The following is a 22,160-nucleotide window of genomic DNA, read 5'->3' on the forward strand; positions in this document are numbered from 1 at the left end:
AGAATTATTTGTTGAGGAAGCACGAACCATACGGCGACAATGACAATGGCCCAGCCCCCACCGGCTCAGCGAATGAATTTATCAAGTAGCAGAGCTAGAGGGCGCCAAAATGCACGACATGTTCGTGGTGTTTACCAACGCACAGCACTCATAGAAAGTACAAATTTGCCGATGGTGAGGCCTTTCCTTGAACTTTAACCATTAACCGATGCCGAATGGGATGACTGAGTGGAGTGGAACCTTGAACTAATTCTTGCAGTTCCTTGTTCTGTGCTTGCAGTGAACATCATGTAAGTAAATAAAGTAGGCCTAAGCAAGGTTAGTGAATTCATGTTTTGCAAAACTTTCCATTTTTAATATCGTCAACTGGGGATTGTGAATTGGGGGCCCTGTTCTAATAACAGAAGGGAGACCTACATCATCCCAGGTTGGACGTTGTCTTTATTTCATTACGACTGACGTAGTACGGTCAGGGAGTCCACCTGGGCTAGACCTCGACCTACATGTACATCAGTACATCATGTACATTTTAACTTTTGGATTCCCTAGGTACTGTAGATGACTTTGACATTATGCTCAATAACTGTATGGTTGATGTTGTAGGGCATTTCCCCATAAAATGACATTTGCAACGTACATGTACGTGTGCGAATTATAGTGACCTAAAATTTACTACAGCCGATCTGGCTTGTTTGCAGACGACGTTGTTCCTGCGGCTTCGGTGACACCCAATGTTCTTCATTAATCCATGTAGTGCCGGTATTTTGCTCAAACTCAGCTAGTGAGAATGAAACCATAAAAATTCAGTTTATTTAAGAACAAATTTTGGTCAAAGTACTAAGTGTGCGAATCATGGTGACCCGTGGATATACGTTCAATGGTGTAAATATCATTTATAACCATGATAACTGGGGCGTCAAAACTTCTTAGTATGACCAGTCATGAAGGAAGTCCTCCATGGATCAATAAGTCCAAAATTCAAAAAAAGAGTTCTAATGCCTCAGTTAGAGGGCCCAAGGCTTGTTAAAGTTGTGTGGCTTTTGTTAATGTTTGTGGACATCACTAATTTTTCCCTAGGCCTACAATACCTAAGGAGGAATAAAAACTACATTTCATATTCCTCCATGGTTTATGACTTATCAGCAGCGTGATAATATCATGAAAAGTCAAATTTAACCAGGAAAATATTGAAGCTTTTACTTGTGAAATACTCTGCACTTTGCAGGTTACTCTCTTTGGGTTTGTGTACCAGGTATCAAACTTGTGATGGCTGTAGGTGCTCTTTCCCAGTAAACTGTATTTAGCGATGGGCCTACATGTACGTGTGTATGTTGATTTTGTTTAGTTGTGTCTGTGCTGGCTTGGTACATGTACATACAAATAGTACTGGCTGGGATTGCAACCATGAGTAAGTTGAGGTAATATTTAGTGGCACCTTGGAGTGACATATTTTGGTTAGTGGGACACTTGACTTTTGTTTTCTGTTGCTGATTAATTGCACTTCCCAGACGTGTACTAGAGGAAACATTTTCAAGAAATAACAATGGTGACTAAAACAGTGTCCATCACTTACATGTGAAGCCATCATTTTATGAATTTTTCTCCAGAAAGTCACTATCAATCCTAACCTTTTGTGATTCAAAATTTGACGCATTTCTCAGCAAAAATTGATAATCTCCAAACTCATGTACATGACTGCTTTCTTGGTTTGAATTCTAATTATTATCTGTCACAAGTACATGCACATGTAGGCCTTCATGTAAATCATGTTTGTTAGAAATGGAGAAGTATAGTTACCGTTCTTGTGATTGAAATGAACATTTATAAACTGATATTCTTGAGTGTTTTACACGCTTCTGTGTGTGTTCAACTCATCCCATATGGCTGTCCCACTTAGTGGCTGGGTTGGTGGGACAAAAGATGGGGTAGTTTGGCCTGTGTGTCTCTCTTGATGTGCAAATTAATTCAGTAATACCCAAGATGTTCCAAAATTCACACATGTAAAGTTATTGAAGTGAACTTCATTTCATCAAACACTTTTACCAGTTTGTCACAACAGTTAGATTTTTGCTTGAGTGTTTCACTTACCCCAGTTAGGCTACCCTACACCTTTATTTTGAGAAATAAAAAACTAAAGTGTGTGTTTTGCCAGCATCTGGTCACAAATTACATGTAAATGTACTTTTTTATGAAAGCTGGTGCTAATAAACTACTGCTCTACTCCCCACTTGAAACCAAATTCCAGGATGTTTCACTTTTCTTTTTCATGATCCGTATCATTGGGTGATTTTGGCTAGGTCTATTTCCATCTCGTCAGTACGAATTTACAATGACAAAGATAAAGTGTCCAAGTCCCCTGGATCAGCCGTGTCTCTCTTTTGCTGCAGAACTGCGTGTGAGAAACGTATCAGTGTCGGCTATTCAGGAAAACTGCTGAGTAACCAGTGAGACGTTCTGTTCCTAAAATGAATTACGCCCGGTTCCTCAATGCTGTCAGTAGGGCCAGGCGCCCATCTCCTCTGAGAGGACTCAGTAAGTTGTTAGCTTGATTTTTTTTGTTGGTGGAGGTACGTACATGTACATGTATTTCTGTTACTTCAGGGGATTTCCCGTTTAAATGTAGCTGACCAATGACAAATTGTATTGAAACTTTGTGGATATATAGACACTTCCATGTTTTGCAAGTGGGCAATTATTTTGGTAATAAGTACATCTTATGACAATGAGGTATAGAGCTGACAAGGCTAACAAAAGGGTAGCCATCCATTCTGGACCTTGGCCAGGATTTCGGCATCCTTTATTAGTAGACCAAGATATCTTAGAGCCCCCAGCTAGTATGGGGAGCACCTCTTTCAATCCATAATCCTTGAATGATCACTTAATTCCTTTCAAAGATTGAGCAGCACCCTGCATCTGAAGTTGGTCATTTTGTGAAAATAGTCTACACTTTGTTCAGTTGCTTTCAAAATGTCTTCAAGACGTCAGTTGATTAACCCTTCAAACCATAATGAAAATTGTGTGGCTGTAGGTTGCGATAAATAACAAAGGGACATTTGATTTGTACACATTCAGATGAAAATTTGTTGTTCTCGCTCCATTTTGGTTTTAAACCCTGTCAGGCACATCAGCCTGCATCATTTTTCAAAGTGGCTTGCCTGCATGCCCAGTGTAAAAAGATCCAAAAATTTGACTATCCTAAGGCCAAATGGCTTCGGTTGCCAGCCACCAGAAAACCCAACAGTGGCAATTTTCAATGGGGCTAGCTCTAGGTCATTTTTTTCGTCCTCTGTTGAGTGCAACAAAGTGCATCAGTCTTTTACACCAGCTGCACCGTGCTGCATCCGGCAGGGTTAGGGTTAACTTATCCTGACCAATGGGAATGGATGCATTGTCTAGTGTATTCACATTCAACCAATCTGTGGATTCGTTTTTTTTTAGCTGAGATCCTCCAGCAAAGCCCACCAGGCACCATCTCCATGGCAACCGGCCTGCCCAACGTTGAGCAATTCCCGTTCCGAGAGGCCACCTTCCAGTTAATGTAAGTCGGTTCTCAAAGTGGGACAGAATTCCCCACTGACACTACAGTACGTGTATGTCAGAACTGGTGCTCATTTTAATGCTTCTAATCTCTCTATGTCTTCCAAAACGCAAGATCCTGAAGGGTCATTCTGTGCACTTTCAACAGATTTTGAATGGTCACATAGATTTCAAGGATTGAAAATTGAACAAAGACCATTTTTTATCCCCAGAGAAAGCATTCTCATGAGTTAATCTGCCAGAGCTGCTCTGATAGGTTTAGATAGAGCCCAGTGAGCCAGCTTAATTTCCAAGCAAAAATGTTTCGATAGCAAAAGATTTCCTTGTCAGAAAGATAGTAAGTATTTTTAAAAAAATGTTCCATCTCGTTTACGCTTGAGGAAATCGTAGATGTTGCTACATGTATTTTGAAGAGAAGGAGAGCGTAGCTTGGACCTACATGTACATGTATTTCCAATGTGTTTCTCGTTTTAGGGATAGAACTAACATGCATCTGAATGCCTCTGAGATGAAGAAAGCTCTGCAGTATACAGCCACGCCAGGGTGAGTGTCTAGAGAAGCTCCTTTTGCTGAGTAGGTACAAGTCTGAACTTCAGGACCAGATGATGGCAGTGGAACGTACATGTATATACACTCTGCGATGCCGTCAAGATGCATCAATACTGTGGGCTCCATTTTGGCTGAGCAAACAGAATCACTCCAAGTTCAGCATTCAGACAGGATGCTTGCTCAAATAATACACCAATGTGTACCCCCATGAGATCGACCCTGTCTGGGTACCATGGTCCAGTTCACACGCTGATCGTATTTCGAGGGGTGTAACAATTGGTGCTTTGTTGTCAAACTACCGTGCCTTTTTGAAACGCCAAACCAAACCACCCATTGATACAGTTGTTGCTTCTGAAATTGAACAATAACAGTATTCTATTTTTAAACACGTAGACCTTTCAAGTGGTATACATGTAATGTCACAATTTCTTGCTGGGAAGCTTTGTAAAGCTTACATGTATACGTTCACTACTGTCTTTCCTGTCGGCAGGGGATCATTGAAAGGACAAAACAGGCCAAAAGGCTTCTGTGTTTGTCTCGTTAAAGCAGCTGAGCAGTACATGTACCTGCCTTTATCCTGTAAATTGCTTTATTTAGAATCTGTTGGTGGACTTTGAGGGGTTCCGTAGGGTAATGGTTGATTAAGAATTTACCCTGACTCTGTACTACACAAACATCAAATGGGTCAGTCACTGCTTGCAGGTTGGGAATATGGAAGAGAAAATGACGGGTATAAAGAATTTGGCTGTAGCATCAGAATTTTTAGAGTCACATTCCTTTTTTTGTAGATTACTGGGTTTTTGATAGATTTTTAAGGGTTTTCAAAGGTTGGGGATAATGAAGGATTTGTTACTAGTACATGTATGCATTTTGTGGATGAAATTGGCAGAGCTCTGGGTGTGAGCTTAAAGGTATCAAATATGGTCAAGAAAGTGGTGGGTTCAAATTCATCGGCAGCTCAGCTTCAAGGATATTGCCCTGTTTTTTGCCCCAAGATTACCGGAGTTGCGAGATTGGCTCATCGACATGCAAATGAAGATACACAACCCCCCAACGTTAGACAGTTCCAACGAAGACAGTCAAATGGACCTTATTGTCTCGACGGGCAGCCAGCATGCCCTCAGCACGGTGAGAAGAACAGTCACCCCAGAATTGTTGTTGGAAAAGTTCATTAGTTTGGGAGCCTTCCACAGGCACTTCACAAAAGGTCCACTTTGGAAGTTGAGGGGAAAAAAGTGTGTGAATACTTTTGGCCAGATTGTTTTTGCATGGGGGAAACTCTTGTCAGACTTTAGAGTCTCTACCCATTTGAGGTCATTTCATGTTTCTGAGAAAGAGCTTGCATGTTCACCTCTGTCTGCCTGCTTTATCTATACAGTCTTGTGAAATGTTGTTGGCAAAAGGCGACAACGTGCTGACATCCAGCCCTCTGTATCCGGGAACAGTGGCCATTGTAAGTCAGTCTGTTTCCTGTATTCCAATTTCACCATATTTGCGACGTTAGCCCTAATCTTCCCCAACCACACAGAATTAAACAGTAGTAAAGTGTTTAATTCTGTGGGGATAGGTCTGGTAGGCCCATAACAGCTGGCTTTTGCATTGGGTTTGGCATACCTCAGAAGAACAAAGTCCAACAGCCTATGTGCACAAAATCCCATATGGGTGTTTAACTTTGTGTGAATGGGGAAGGTTAGGGCCAGCAACCCTTGGGGGGGGGTTAGAGATAATATTTAATGAAACCCTATTGTGCAGGTCATGCTCTGTTCTGTGAACTCTGCAGTATTCATATTCATAGTATCAGTCTTCAGTGGTCGTTTTTGTTTGAATTGTCCCCTTTTCCGGTCTTCATCCCTCCTGCCCACTCCATCTTGTAAAACTCTCCACAGCTGCGGCCACTGGGGGTTGAGTTCCTGACCATAAAAGTGGATGGGGATGGCATGGTACCAGACCGAATCCGGGAAGTCATGTCGCAGTGGGACCCAGAGGAAGGCCAGAGTGAAAGGTAGCCACGTCGTGAGTTTGACAGATCCTGCCTTAAACTCATTTCTTCTGGCCCCTGGCTCTCCGGCTTGTTCTAACTACTACAGTTAATTCCGTAAAGCACTATAAAAATTGTACGCCATCTTCCTGTCACATTCCAAAGCAGAGTGGAACCCTGAGTGCATTGGCTGCTATAGAAAATTTGGACCAGTGTAATTATGGTGCAGCTAACCGAAATTTTCGTAAAACTTCACAAGGTATTGACAAGGACCCCACTATCGCACCAGGCAAGTTTGAGGTCTCCGTTCAATTTCAAAGGGACTCTTATTTTGCACTTGAGAGTAAAAGTCGTGTGAATTCAGTTTGGTGCCCAAAACTAGACGGGTAGATAACCAACTTTACAAAAGATTAGTCACACAGTAGTCTGGCTGCTTGACTTTTGTGGGATTATAATACCTCAGTCACACTCCATTGTTGTAGCACTGTAAAAGTGACGAGTATTGGACTTGTTTCATGCATGACCTGGCTTTAACGTGTTAAGGATTGGATGTTAACCTGTTTTTGCTCATTGAACAGGCTTTGGCCAAATTACAGGGCTACAGCTTAAAACTACGCACAAGTCTATGGTAGTTGCTGCAGCCAGTTTCCATAGAGTCATCAGTAATTTCAAGCCACAGCCAAGTGATTGGGACAATTTCTATGCTGAGCACCTCTGCTAAGTGGGCCCCTGATGTGTTGGTTGTCTGTCTGTTCCCAGCTCTGACATCCCAAGGGTTCTTTGTGTGGTGCCCAACGGTGACAATCCTTCAGGGGCAGGCTTGACATTAGAGAGGAAGAAAGACATCTACAGCATAGCACAGAAATACAACATGATCATCATGGAAGATGATCCCTATTACTTTATTCAATTCAATAAGGTGAGGGCTGAGTATCATACTTTGATGTCCAGTTGCTCCAATCACCTTGGTATATTTTAAGCAGTTGACCTGTCGTGATTGAATTAAATGCAATAACAATTTTTTTAGTGTATGTGTAATCGTTAATATAACGGACAGAAGTGTAAGTGACGTGTTAATGCATGGTAGTTGACGCTATTGTTTGCTCCCTGACCACAGCCTAAGGTGCCGAGTTTTCTCTCAATGGACGTTGATGGGCGTGTCCTCAGGTTTGATTCATTCTCCAAGATACTATCAGCAGGGTGAGGAACCATGTCATCTGATTTTGTCACGATTTGACTGGAACTTACATTTGGTCAGTGTTGCCATCGACTCCATCACAGTTCTGCTCAAAATTGGATGTTTTCCACGAGTACAGAAACTTAAGTGAAATAGAATCAAAACCTAAAGCTACGCTATTGATTGTGAGTTGGCTCAAGGGTAGATGAGACTTGTCATGGATTTGTGACGAGTTTTTGTGAGAACTTTTGATGGACTCCACTACCACACGATAATAAGAATACAGAAAATTTATAACACGCCAGTATCCACCAAGAAGTGATGCTCATGGCGCAATACAACATTGAACCAAACTAAATTAACCAGAAATAGTATAGCAATCCATGCCATTTGGTTTTTATTTTGACTCATGGATTCTCCTTCTTTCCATCTTTCTAGTTCTTTTAAACGACCTTATTAAACTTACCCAGTGTTCATCCAGATGGAAATTTATATTGAAAAACCCAGTCAATAGTTACTTGGATTCTCTGTGTTTGTTGTTCATTTGTTGGCACCCTCTCTTCACAAAATCCACTTTGCCAGAAATTTTCTTGAAATTCTTTCTATTTATCGTAGAATGCGTGTTGGGTTCTTGACGGGGCCCAAGTACCTTCTGCAGCGAGTCAACATGCACATGCAGGCGTCGGTGCTGCATACAGGGGGCATGGCACAGGTCAGCTTACTACGCCATGTTGTCTGTTAACGTTTCCATGATGCAGATAGTCTTTGGTCATGTTTCTCTGGTTCATCAGGCCACAAGGATTGATCCACAAGCTAGCCCTTGGTCAGGTGCCAGGTTATTAGGCGTTGCGTCTCCCAGTTCACTTGAAAAGACAAGCTCTCGCTCTGTTTTTCAGTGTCTGTTGGTCACACATACAGGAATAACCCAATTCAGACCCTGTCAGTATCACTGTTGTTCTGTGGCTACTGCTTTTTACCCTAGCGCTCTCGTGGCAAAGCTGCAGCCATAACCATTAAATACCTGAATCAGACACTACCTCCTGGTTGCTGACTTCCCCTAATTGTATTTGTCCACCTTCCCCCCCCCACAGATGCTGATTTTCAAGCTGCTAGAACAGTGGGGCATGGAGGGCTTTCTGAACCACACCGACAAAGTGGCTGCGTTTTATGAGGAACGGCGAGACATGATCATGGAGTCAGCAGACAGGTGGTTAAGAGGTGAGCAACTTGGCATTCCTGCCATGAAATCACCACAAGTTCAAGCCATCAGTTAAACACATGCTTACCATTATGTCCATCAGGAAAGGTTTTCAGAATTTTTTCATATTTTAGAGAGCCATCTTGGTAATCTACATGTATATCAATAAACTGTCCAGGCCTTACCGACTTTGACTTTTCTCCAAATTCAATTTTTTTTGCTAATTCTAGTAAACTAAAGATCATGCTTTTGAGAGGTCAGGCGTCATTAAGGCAATTTTGTTGTCGGCGCTAAATACAATTCAAATGCAATATCTCTGCAAATCCATGTAGGCGTTAACTTGGCAGATTTCTGCAGAAATCTCTTCTGTCAAATTTGATCTGTTTTTCACGGTATCATCTGAACTGCATGACTTTTATTAGGAACACTTTCATGAAATTATCTTTATGAATTTGGAATTTAAGGCTTTCTTTCTTGACTCGCGAAAAAAATTGACATGTACCCTGGTTATTAATTATGGCTAAAGCTACACTTTTAAACAAACATGAGAGTCAGGACTCATGACTTAACTTGGCTTGGAAAAATTGGCTTGTTGCTTGACTCGACTTGAACTTGACATGACTGGAACAGATTGGACTAATTTAATTGGAGTAAAATGTCTTGTTTTAGCATTGCTTGTTCCCCTGCCTTTGTGTCCCCAGGCCTAGCTGAGTGGCACAAGCCCCGTGGTGGTATGTTCCTCTGGCTGAAGCTCCTGGGGATCCGCGACACGACCGACCTGATCATGAAGAAGGCGCGACACAAGGGTGTCCTCTTCGTGCCCGGTAGTGTCTTCTACCCCGAGAGTGACAGGATCTCGTCACATCTACGTGCCGCTTACTCGCTGTGTACACCGGAACAAATGGACCAGGTACTGTTTTCATAAGCCAATAACATCTACATTACATGAAAAACAATTTATAAATTATCAGTGCTTTTAAAAAATCCACTCTCCGAGCTTCTTGCAATAGGACGTCTCTAGTTAATTAATTCAATGGTACTCATTTCTGACCAACCTGTGCTTTTTGGCTCCGATCGAGGGAAGAAACCTCTTCACATGCCAGCAACCCCAACTGGAATTTTCGACCTAGAGAATTTCCAGGGACAAATTCCTCAAAAACAGTGTGCATTGTAATTTATTTTATAATTTTATGGACCTATTTTTGTTGTGCAAAATGGTTATGATGGGATCACAAAAATACCGAAGTGATCTGCAAAGTTGTTCATCATGATTTGTCCCAAAGAGGTCATTGCCACACTTCACAGTTGATCTTCTTTATAAAATACTAGCTTTTCTTGACATGTGGTGCCAAAGAAAGGTACATGAAAAGCAGAATCCTCTTAAGTCAATGCAATTATTATTCCCCCCCCCAAGAGAAAAATCAAATTGATATCATATTCATTAAGACAACTGGTAAAAAAGCTACTGAATTTATTGTTCAATACAAATAAAATATGACAACCATTACATATGAATATCCAATTTCTCCAACAATGAACTGCATATGAAACACTTACATGACAAACAGTAGCTCTTGTGTGTTCTCAATGGGGACAAAAAACACAAGTTTTGTCATGCTTGAAGACAGAAATTTATTGAGAAAAAGCACAGTTTTTGGTTCTTGTGTTTCAAAAGGCTTTTATCCACTGACAGATCACGATACTATCTGTCAACACAATCTGTCCTGAGTTGAAGTGCACTCTCACCGCGAAAGAGAGAAAGACAGACTTATACAAAGTTTTCCAACCGGGTTCTTTATAGCGTTCGGCATGCACGCAAATACCTAGACATAAATCAAGTTGGACTTACGCTGCTCTTCCCCAGTCAGCCATCTCTTGAGCCAGTACGCACTACATGGTCGGCGCGCTTGGCCCGGCAGCTTGCATAACCCTTATAAGGCGCCCTTATTTGATAGCCTTTATTATACAACATGTGTCATACGTCACCAGTCAGTAAGTCCGACTTGATGGATAAGCCAATCGAACCCCCTGTCGGTGATACATAGTTATTCATAATTGCATATGAACGACATGATCTTGCATAATGTATACGGAATTTCCACCAATCAGAGTAGTCAGACTTGTAGACTCGTTCATTATGATGCTGGTATGAACGACGTAAAAACAAGTCCGGCAATATGATTGGCTGCTACCAATTTTGGTGGATGAGCCCATTCGCTGTGTACAAACGGTTGTCAGATTTGTCAAGTCGGGATTTCTGAACTGAACTTATAGTAATAAGTGGACACAAGAGGGCGTGAAGCAAGTAACAGCATGTGGTCTTGATATGTATCAAAGGCATAAACGAACACATCACAGAGATCCCGACTTGAGTCAAGTCTAGCAAAGACCATACACTCCAGAATAAATTTGTTGTGCGTACTCGGCATGTTCTGAGTCAAAGGCGCATAAACTTGCATGCCTGTGCCCTTAGGTCGTCCCAAAGTACACATACTGTCCATTTCATCTAAAAATAAGCCCTCTTTTGTTTCTGCTCAGAGCGGAGAGGAATGTCGCCCAGTTGTTACCCTTTAACACTGCCCATGTTTGTTGAATACATGTAGTTTTGCGAGAGTGGGTGTGTGTGCACTGGGGATGGGGGGGTTGGGGTTGTAGGGTAGTGTTGTAGTTCTCCATGGTAGATGCTTGTGCACTGATTTGTGCTTTGGTGTGTATATTTATTCTCCAGGGTATGCAGAGGTTGGCAGCCCTAGTCAAGGAGGAGATGGCCGAGTGAAAGGGGTTAGAAACTGTGCCCAAATCATCTTTTTTTGCGGCTATGGCTCCAGTTTTTCAGGCACGGTGTATCTAGTAGCCGTAGCCAGTGACATTACTTCCCAGCCATATTAACATGTACCTATGTTGTTTACATGTAGACAAGTGAAGAAAACTGTTGAAGACTCTAACCTTATGCTAAAAAGCATCACAGGAGAATGTTGACATCATTTGTGAATATTGCCAAACAGTATTCTTATTTCTTATTACTGCCCTTCTCCAAAACTACCCTGTATTTTAATAACACTGAAAATTCAACATTTTGAAGTAAAAGTATCACACTCCACCAGTTAATTACCATGTAGCATAACTTCGTTCAATCAAAAATTGTGTGAAAATTTGCAAGCATCAATTCCTTAACAGTTTTTTTATGGATTCAAAACTGAGAGTGCTCTAAGTCTAACTGAAATGTTTCCCTGAAACTTGTCGGCCTTTAAAATTTTATTTAGAGATTAATTTATAAATACTTATTGGCCATTGTGTTAATATTCCTGAATAAAGAGTTAGTATACTTTTATGGGTGGATACTGAATACATCTCAGAATTATATGTACATAAGTTTGCAGTTTTTGGTCGGAGTTCCTGTATTTGGTAAAACAGACATCCTACACAGTTAAGGCACATTGTGCAAAGACCTAATGGGAGATTTTGTCCGTTGTGGGCACCATGCCTGTTTGCTGTGCAGCTTACATAGATAAGGCCCAAATACAGCCCAATGTAGAGTTTAAGCAATATAAACAAAGGTAAATAGACAGGGTACAAGAGGAGAAACATGCCCCATCTGTATGGTTTGGCAAGTTCCAAGGTCATTTATAAAGGAAGGTACAACATGTAACATATAAGAGTCGGTATTTGTGCATGTACTACAGGTTGGTTGTTATTTTATTATCAGTCTGTATACTTTGTAATACTTTTTAAATCTTTTATGCATTGATTTACAGTTCCCTCATTTAAAATAATATTTTTGAACACACTGCTTGTGTGCTGAAAAAAAGGGTCATGGGTTACAAGCTGTCTGTGTCACATCTATGCACATGCATGATGCAGTGCAGGTGTCTTGTGCATGTGGAAATGTTGACCTGTGTTTATAATTCAAATGAACTCTATCCAGTGAGTGCTTGACAACTTACATCATGCATTTTCCCTTCACAGTGCCGTTTAAGGGCGGTGAGCCATAGCAGGTCTGTGATTTTTGTTCCTGCATCACAATTCGCTCAAGCAAGCCTTAATTATCCTCAGTTTGTTTGTGGAGACTGCACAATTCCAAACACACACAAACTCCAACATCATGCTGACACTTGGAAAAAAGTAGATTTTGAATTACAAGTGCAGTCTTAGCAGGATACGAACCACTTAAGTTTGGCTCACAAAGCGATTATCTAAACCACTTAGTTAGCCTTAATTAATCTGCAAAAGGAGTTTATTTTGTCTTTTGATACTTTATCTGACCATGGAGCAAGAAACAGATGTAACGTTTTTGTACCGCTCTCTGTATACACCCTTAACGAATAACTAACCACTGCCCCCCCCGACTCGTGGACCGGACAAGTAAAATATGCAGACGCGTGCTCAGGGAATTCCCCAACCTTCATATGACGTAAGAAATCGCTACCGCTGATTTGCATGTGACCTTTGTCGTGTCGGATCACAGCGAACTTCATCCACTGACCTCCATATAGTGCCAACGTTGTAATTGTAATTTCACTACAACTTTTCAGATCGCGTAACTTTTGTGTGTATGTATCAATTCGGTCGTTTGCGACAGAAGAGTCTCGGAAAGTTACTAAATCTTGGGAATCACCTCTGAACGCCCTCATTTGCTGCGGAGTGATATTTAACTTCGACAATATTCTGAAACAAAGTGTCTCTAAATGGCGTTGGCGCCAGGATTATTTTCGCGTTTTAAATAATGGATATCCTTTATTCACCGTCCTGTGAGAAGAGTGGTTGCGGAATTTACAAGTATACATGAATTTGTAGTGTAATTATGTAATTGCCAGCATCCAGTGATGCTAAATTTATTCAACCTAACAGCTCTGCACCGTGGACAACAGGGTAGGACCAAATCGTAAAAAAATCGTGGTTGGTGATTTGGGAATATAATCAAGCGATTACAAGCAATTTTCCCTTGCAAGCTTAACCAAAGGCCACAAATTTGGAAGAAATAAGGAAAGGGTAAGTTTGTGTTCTTATAATCTTTAGTCTTAAATAAAAAAAAATCGCTAGAAACTTTTGACCAATGGGGTATAGCGTAAGAAAACGGAATTTAGGCAGCCATTTTGAGTTTCCCCCATAGTTACATGTAGTTTTAGAACACAGTTAACAGCACATGGAGAGTACAACTTCCAAGAATCGATCGTGACAGTTGAAAGAACACTGGATATTTCAGACATTCAGCTATGAGAAAAGTCACCACATCCATTGGACTGTTTCCCGAGTGTTAGGTAAGTTTTTAGGAAATAACGTGACTAGTATTTTGTCACTCGGAAGTTAATGTATAGGCCCAAACTAGTGACTGAGTTTTGCTGGGTCTCACCTAGCCAAGGTGGACTCCCTGACCGTACTACTCAGTCGTAATGAAATGAAGATAACGTCCAACCTGGTCTTACCGGAACGTTACCTCATAAGCCTACATGTACCCGGTTACCATAGTTAGGCCTACAGTACCGCTACTGAAAAATAATTCCAGTCTACACAAGATTCCAGTCTCCTCTTTTGACTGAACAAATTACTTGTCTTTCAGAATTTCCACGGTGCGAAGATGATATTCATGTCACAGACTAGGCCCAGTCATGCTAGTTGTAATGTGTCACTAAATTTTGTGATTCAAGTTGAGTCATTTACCTAGTGACTCTAGTCACTAGGTTAAAATCATGTAGGCTAGTGTGAGTCTAGTCTTCAAATAGAGAAGTCAAATTACCGTGTGCAGTTGAGCTGAGTCGAATCTTCAGGGTAAAGAAGTTGAGTCAAATTGTGTAGTCAAGTTGAGACAAGTATCTAGCTCAAGTCAACTCGAGTCACAAATAATTGAATACAAAACAAATTCCTCGCAAAACTAAAAAGGGTGCCAGTGGTTACCATCCAATGTAGAAAGTAAAGTTCATTGAAAATTCATGTGTACACAGACAGACCTAGCTCATTCAGCCTAGTTTGAGGAAAATCAACCCAGTAGCTGGTCTGCAAGTTGGGTCCTGTGTGACCATAAACGTAAAGCTGCCGTTACACCAAGAGCCTCATCTAAAAAGTAATAAGCCGTCTGTGAGCTAAATTTGAATGAAGTCTGATACATGTACACTGAGGTATCTGATTGCACATATGATATGAATTCCCCAGCTACAGTGTATCATTTTGGGGGCAAGCTTTTGCATTAAGCGACCATCATCCCTGGAATGGGCTGTTCCTTTGTATCCTTCTTATCCATTGAGAACAGTGTATTTTTGTAAGGAGTTTCTTATGTAACAAAGCAAAAACTTGGCCAAATCACAAGGTATTGCAATGGTGGTTTTAGTCTGGAGAATTCAAATTGTTAACGTGAATGTAAAGAGTTTATTCGAATTTAACTTGCAAAATGCTTATTGCCAAGATAATTGAAACCATGCATTGAGAAATGCATTTGGAGTCTGGTTCCGAGTTAGAATTACATGCTACAGAGCCACAAGGTTGGAGTTCATGACATGATGTTTGTTGTACCATAAAAAAAAGACAACAGACGTTGACAAGGAAAGACGTCGACACTTGCTCTTATGCATATAGGATACAGTATTTGCAATATGACACGAATCTGATAAACCAGCACTGTAAAGTCATTGCAAATATTTCGTGCAAAGCTATTTTTTTATCAAGTCTTATTAGCTTTCATTCAAGTCCAGTCTTCCAGACCAGTCAATTCATTTGCATGCTGGACTTGAGTCTAGTAGTGACCATTTACCTGTTCAGTTGCCAGAAATTGCGACTAAGTCAGACTCGAGTTGAATCATTCACTAAAGTCTATGAGCCAACTAGTCATATAAATTTCAAATTTTTGGTCAACCTTTGTTTGGTTTTGTTCTGTGATACCATGAGAGTAGCATTTGTCAGCATACACTGATATTTTGAAATAGAAAAATACATACATGCCTGCACCTACAGTTATCCAGCTTTTACCGACAGAGTTATTACCTAATTATTTTTGCGACACTGGTATGACCTTGCGCCCTCTATAGTTTCTACTAGTGCCCTTTTCTGTTAACGGCATAAAGGGCGAACGCATGCGCTATATGAACACACCAACCAATCAACCATGGTCCTCCACCAGCGCGAATGGCTAAATTGTTATTTATGTAAATAGATACGACAGGTGTGAGAACAAATTCCCGAGGGACACTGCATGTAAGAACCTGTACACTTGATTCAGTAGCAGAGATCAACTATTTTTCTTTTTCTTTCTTTTTAAGACAAGTGTGATGGAAACCACGATCACGAGGCGGCAGAGCTATCCAAACCAGCAACTTGACAAGGACAATTTTGTGATTCGAAATGTCACATTTTCGCCCTCATGGTTAAAACTGTCAAAATACTGCTCGTTAGTAATATTTAGGTTATCCTTCGAGGAATTGACTTCAATGAAGGCAGACGTTGCATGGTGTCATCAAATCCTTCTCACATTTAAAATTTAAGTTTGGCTTGAAACATAATTTCGTTAGTCTGTAACAGAACCGCACATCAATGCAAGGTGCGAGCAAATACTTATAACGCACAAATTGCAGAAGCAAAGTGAGAACATCCGTGAATGCAAATAGTACACAGTTGATTAAACTTGGCATTACATTGCCATGGACATTTTGTTTTGTTTTTGAAATTGTTTCATTTTTTAAAAGACTTGTACTCCTACTAAATGCTATCATTACAAATCACTTTCAAAGCAAAATCGGTGAAAACGAAACAGCACTGTTCAGAAACCACATATGGGAAGCAGAATTGTACATGTAGACAACAGCAATTGTTGAGTACATTTCAATGACAAGATCAAGGAATTGTAAGCCCTACAACTTCAGTACCGGTAATTTTTTTTTTTTGAGAAACCAGAAAGAACCTGCCTTACCATTATACAGGAATAAATTGAACTGAAGTAAACCTTTGAATCCCCTCTTCACCCAGTCGAGTTTTTTTTGTCTGCCTCGGGCTGGGAGAAAAACAATGTGAGCTTATTACAACTACAATTGCTTTTTTAAAGGAGGCGAATTGTGAACATGTCGGCCAGATATCCACTGTGGTAAGGTATGGTGGTCTTGTTCACCAACTCCCAGATGTTGTTGTCAATGAGTTTTTGGATGCCATCCCCAATGATCACCCTGTGATTGGGGAGATCATCGTCGTACTCTATCTTGCTTAGAGTAAACACCATGAACCCGCCTGCAATTGATAAGAGGGAATATTTCAGCTTACTAGGTGCGTGGTCACATCCTTAACATATAGTGAGGTACGTGAACCTTTTCACCAATAAATTCGTTATTTTTTATGCACGCATGCGTGTAAATTATGCAAAAAAACCGTGAGCAGCCAGTTGAAAATGTACAGCGGTGCAAGCTTTGATGCCGTTCACTCTCAATAAGATATGATTATGGATTTATTAGTGAAAATGTCCGTTGGAGAGGAAAACCTTAATTGCTCATGTGCAAATCGGGAAGAGTTTTTTTGCGTGTCTATGTTACGTGATCAAGGGACGAAAGGGAATTTTCAAACTGGTTTCCAGATCCTCGAAATTAATATACTTCATAAGATAACGTGTTTTTTGGGGGGGAGGGGCTTGGGGCATTTTGTACAGTGGCAGGTACGAATACCCTTTTTGACGATACCTTTTTTGACGATTCTGTTCCATTCGGGAAACGCCTCGTGAGTGATGTCGTTCAACAAAAGTGCGCCAACGCAGATGAGACCACCATAAGCACCTGACAATGGAAAGTACAAAAGTGTATGAAAAATAGACGACTCCAAGAGAACTGCTTAGAGCTAGAGATACGTTACGGCGATACAAGTGGACTTTCGCACAAGTCGAATTGCACACACTTAAAGTGAGTCAGCTCCTCCATGTATGAGGAATTGTAAAAATTGAAGTCACAGATCTTAAGCTGGTAGTACGAAAATGAGACTTGTCAAAATATGAACTTGTGGAACGTAGCTTGAAGAACGTAGGAAGGGAAATTATTTTCTGTTGTCTAGTGCCAAAATTTCAGTGAACGTAGAATGACGAGGACGGCGTGCATTTTTGTAAGTTTTAAATGCGCATGCACACGCATAACCCGAATTTGTTTTGTTGTTGGACGCGTTTCAAAACATGTCACGGCAGCTTGTAAATCAGACACTCAGAAATATTGTGCATATACTCAAATTATACTTTATTCATTCACATGCAGAGCCAAATATAATTTTCTCGTGACCAATGACTCTGTCTACGCACAAGCAAAAGTGTCCCTTCCGAAGCATCCGTACCCAAAGAACAAAGACTGTGGGTGGTGGCCTCGCAGTTATAAGAGCATTGAATTCGTAGTTGGCGGGTAAAACCACACGTTGCCTGTTCAAATCCAGCCTTGGATCATGGTCGTGTGCCCTTGGACAAGACATTTTATTTGCGTTCGTTGCTTCTCCCCATCCAGGGGTAATTGGTGCCCGTAAGGGCAGAGGTGGTTATTGTAGTCGATTTAGCTGCTTCTTGCCGAAGTGACTGCACTGCGTGCCACATACTCTCAGGGGAGTTGAGATGGTATTTGGACTGTTTCATGAGTCCAGTGAGCAGGGGTAATAATAATAATAATAAAATACTTTATTGACTTGTATAGCGCAAATATATAAATATATAATTCTATAATAAGCTTTCCATCATAACATTAAACGAAATAATATTCAACACACGTTAATGAAACGAAAAGTAAAAATTTAAAAGTTAATATGAAAGTATTTCAACACTCGACAACAAGACTCAAAAATCAAAGAATCAACAAACGACCCCCTCACAAAAGAATTACGACAAGTAGACGATGTAGACACTCTCTTAACACCCTGAGCACCCTGTGATCCCTTCACACTGACACAATGTAGACACTCTCTTAACACTCCGACCACCCGGTGATCCCTTTACACTGACACCCTTAGGAATTAATAGAAGTCCTGCTTTGAACAGGTACGTTTTCAATAATGTCTTAAAGTGGCCAAGCTGTCAGCCCTTCTAATGTGTACGGGAACGGCGTTCCAAAGTTTTGGAGCAGCAGTTAATAAAGGCCCAGTCCCCGAGTGAGTGCAGTGCCAAGAATGTAACAAGAAGAGGTATTCTTTACGATAAGTTGGCTAAGATAGGTTGGAGCTCAACCATGGAAGCATATGTAGGTCAGCACCGATATTTTAAATTAATTCAAAACTTCACTGAAGGCCAATCAGCTTTAATAAGCAGCATGACAAAACCTATCCAGCTTGTAAACAATAAAAATTATGATCACCTTCTGTGTTGATCTGTTGGGAATTATGATTGTCTTTATTATTAAATGCCAATTGTTAATAATAAGAACTCCCCTCTATTAGTCAACCTTATCGTACCGTCTGCGATGTCTTGGATCTTGTTGCTGTCGATTTTGCTGCAGATAAGCCGTTTGTAGACTCCTTTCGAAGCACTGATGTCCAAACTACGTTGGGAGTAGTCCACGGCATCGATTGTAACGAAGCCAACTTTAGCCAGCTGATAGAGAATGCGAGGAAAGCGTGAATATCTCTCTGTATAATGATGTCCAACGTGTCCTAGTACTTGTGATTAGTGTTTCTTATTGAGGGAAGTGAAAGAATTGACACAAGGAAAAACAAAGCAATCATGATTTTGTTGTTTAAAATTTCTGATTTGATTTACAAAATTAAATTAGATTTTTAAAATTAAATCGATTCATCTTTTTACTTGTGTCTCTGTGTGAGTGTGCAGAACAGGATAGTGGTACTTGATTTTCATGCGTATTGAATTTTTCAAAACATGTCACATCATGGATCTCCGTGCCTCAGTATAGAATTCACAGAAGAAGCTAAGTTTGTCATTTAACATGATTCTGTTTTAGTCTATTGAGTGGTCCAGCAGTTCTTGCATATTGTCTGTCATCCATTTTCCCTGGCATTTGTACTTTTGTTTCCGGCAACACATCATGCACAAATTTCATACAGAGATGCCAGTTTTGTACGTTTGTGTTGAGTGGCCTTTTCAGCTGCCGCTTTTTGAAGTCTGAACAACATGTAAAATTGTTCGAGAGCCTTTGGGGAAAGTATTCATCAATGCTCACATTTATGCAAATCATAATAAATGTTATGTCATGCATGTAAATTGTACATGCACAATAGACATTGGCATTAATATTACCAATTTGCATGTGATTTACGTATTTCAAATACATGTATGCATTTATGTGAACACGTGATTTTTAAATTTTTGAACTATCTTTGATATTTCTTTCAGTGATTTAAATCAACGAATTAAATCAACAGATTTAATTTAACGACGCTGCAAGTGACTTGTTCTGTACACCTGTGGTGTCTATTTAAGTTTATGAACAGGCATGAACACTGTTTGTTACACAAACATATAACTATACGTTTGTGCAGCTGTGAATGTTTCTTTTATTCATTGAAATAGGGTAAACTGTTTTATTGTGGATAACAACAGACATTGACAAAAAGAAGTAGAAAGTGCCTTAACATAGGACGATACACGAAAACATATTCTGAAGTGAATCTCAACGAAATCGAAGGGTCGTCCTCACAAAAGGGGCAAAGGAGCAAATGACCAGCTAAGTGAACGAACGAGAAAGAACTGAGTAAAAGAGTACTGAAGAGAGCAAGAAATGAGTACAGGAGCAGGTGAGCTAGCAAAGGCGTAGTTAAAAGAGCAAGAAAATGTGGACTTGTGAGGTAAAAAGAGACAGCTCGATTACAGTACATTAAACGGTCGTACGGAACCCAGTACAGTCTTTTGCAAAAGTTTAAGACCACCTGGAATTTGATTGGTATTTCTGTCACTGGGCCTGCATTACATTGTCTCATTGAGTGATTACTTGACATTGTTTTTACAGTGGTGCATAACATCAGTGTAGTGCTATATACCCATTGGAATAAAACTTATTGCGAAGGCGGGTCTTGTGTGATATTTTGTCTGAAAGGCACCATTGGTAAAAAACAAAAATAATAATAAGCCGGTCTTCGTAATCATATAGGAGGGCACACAAAATATCATTAGACCGTTAACATTTCAAATCGTGAAAGTGTATTCAAATAACTGTTTAACCAAGCTGACAAGGTTACACATTGAAAATAAATACAAGTTGCCATGATTGATTGGTTTCAGTTTGGTTTTCCTCCAGGTTAATGCATTTTGTATGGAGGGTCCTAAACTTTTGCAAATGACTATAGTGCCTGGGACCATGTCGTTTTTGCAGGGCGAACCTTTGACAATATTGGCCATTTTCGTCTGGTCGGTAGTCTGGTGTTTTATTCATTGAAATCACACCATAGTATCGAGTAGCAGGAAATAAGGAGGTCATTTGACAGTGGCCCGTAAACACGGTTAAGGAAAAGAATGGGAAACCGCGAAGTCTGCTTACGAAATGTGGGGGATTTTTCTGAATGATACAAGTCTAAATTATGAATGGGAATACATGTACTTTGGTAGATGTGTGTGTTAATGTGCTAATTAATGGCACTATAGTGTATACATAACGAAATTACATGTATTGGGTGTGTTCGATAAGTTTCCACGGGTTGCACCTCACTCCCACCGTCTCGCTTGTTTGCCAAAGCACAATGTAACAACCATCTCCGGGTCAGGACAGCCTCAGTAACAATGTCTATAATAGTCTAGTTGTGAGATGGTCAAAGAGAAGACAGCCCATACCTCTTCACCCACGATGCCGGTGCCTGCAGCACAGTCGATAACGGGGACACTTTTGTCCATCAAAACTTCACCAATAGCCTCGGCGCATAGTCGAGGCGCCTCGTAGCCAGAATTTTGGACGTCCTAAAAAGGAGAAAATAACGTGCCCAAAAATAAGCTGTGTTCTGGGGCAATTTCATGGAGCTGCTTAAGCATGAAATTTGCTTAAGTGCGAAAAAAAAAACCTTACATGATATATCAGGTAAGCAGCCAAAACTCCATGTTATGTATATTGTTTTGGGATCGTATTTAGCTGGTGTTTTTTTTTTTTTTTTTGGTTAGAATGACTATAAGATAGAGTTTGAGCTGGTAACCTTTGTTTATTAAGCAAATTGTTTTCCGCTTAAGCAAAGTTTGTGCGTAAGCAGCTCTATGAAATTTGCCCATGATAGGAAAGTAAGAAACTCAAAGTATGGGCGCAATGTGAGCTTCATTTGGAAGGGCTGGTCGGGCAGTAGAGTGGGGTGTGCTTCGTTACTGACCTGGTCATAACTTTCGGCCCATTTCTCGTAGAAGTCCAGCTTTTCGTCAGCACTTATGCAGAAGGTCTTGTGCACTTTCTCGCTGGTGACTGTCGAGGGTGTCTGGGGGACGCCGCAGGAGGCCATGATTTTGTCTCTTTACACGATCAGCGGCAGAAATATCGGATTCAGGTGGAAACCAACGATGCTTGGACCTTCCCTTTCATTTGTCCAATAAATCGCCGGTGTGCGTTGGTCTCGGATGACCTTGCCTTATGAAGAATTGATCTGGCTCAATTTTATATACAAAGGCCTATATAGGCCTATACGCATGCAAGGAAGTGCACAATGATAGGTCGACTCATGTGTGTCCTTGCAGATCAATAGGATTGACCTGAAAGACGGCCGCATGTCATGCAAATTCTCTTTAGATACGATGAACCCAGCTTTTTCCCCATGGTGTCGGGCAGTGGACCCCGAGACTGCCAGTAGCGTATTCAGCATTTGGTGGTGGG

At 40.7% G+C, this 22,160-nt stretch overlaps 2 protein-coding genes and 1 pseudogene across 3 annotated transcripts in view; 2 read left to right on the forward strand and 1 right to left on the reverse strand.

Moving 5' to 3' along the window:
• Positions 1–108: 108 nt before the first annotated feature.
• LOC110975863 (kynurenine/alpha-aminoadipate aminotransferase, mitochondrial-like) lies at positions 109–12,250 on the forward strand. The gene is made up of 13 exons (XM_022228709.2): positions 109–290; positions 2,388–2,532; positions 3,439–3,538; positions 4,012–4,080; positions 5,082–5,214; positions 5,465–5,539; positions 5,973–6,088; positions 6,824–6,983; positions 7,182–7,264; positions 7,857–7,953; positions 8,333–8,459; positions 9,141–9,349; positions 11,168–12,250. The coding sequence occupies exons 2-13, from the start codon at positions 2,466–2,468 to the stop codon at positions 11,213–11,215; spliced, it is 1,284 nt and encodes a 427-aa protein (XP_022084401.2). The 5' UTR covers positions 109–290; positions 2,388–2,465; the 3' UTR covers positions 11,216–12,250.
• A 1,276-nt stretch (positions 12,251–13,526) lies between these two features.
• Positions 13,527–22,160, forward strand: part of LOC110975864 (methyltransferase-like protein 27) — a 41,155-nt gene continuing 32,521 nt past the window's right edge. The window contains exon 1 of the mRNA XM_087133124.1: positions 13,527–13,697. The gene's annotated coding sequence lies outside the window, so the exon portion shown is untranslated. The remainder of the gene's footprint in view (positions 13,698–22,160) is intronic.
• LOC110975866 (methyltransferase-like protein 27) lies at positions 16,382–21,915 on the reverse strand (annotated as a pseudogene). Its single transcript, XR_015428324.1, has 5 exons — positions 21,667–21,915; positions 21,146–21,268; positions 18,820–18,958; positions 17,088–17,180; positions 16,382–16,644 (listed from the first exon to the last, which is right to left on the reverse strand). The product of XR_015428324.1 is annotated as a methyltransferase-like protein 27 (transcript).

This window comes from Acanthaster planci, linkage group LG02 (assembly GCF_054643075.1).
Source record: "Acanthaster planci isolate LZ-2023a linkage group LG02, COTS_SCS, whole genome shotgun sequence".
Classification (NCBI taxonomy): domain Eukaryota; kingdom Metazoa; phylum Echinodermata; class Asteroidea; order Valvatida; family Acanthasteridae; genus Acanthaster; species Acanthaster planci.

What these genes read in the sequence shown, in the direction of transcription:
- LOC110975863 (XM_022228709.2), top strand. Translation starts at nt 2,466, where the DNA reads ATGAATTACGCCCGGTTCCTCAATGCTGTCAGTAGGGCCAGGCGCCCA. An exon ending in ATCCGGGAACAGTGGCCATT is followed by an intron (nt 5,540 to 5,972) that starts GTAAGTCAGTCT and finishes AACTCTCCACAG; the next exon opens with CTGCGGCCACTGGGGGTTGA. An exon ending in GAGGAAGGCCAGAGTGAAAG is followed by an intron (nt 6,089 to 6,823) that starts GTAGCCACGTCG and finishes GTCTGTTCCCAG; the next exon opens with CTCTGACATCCCAAGGGTTC.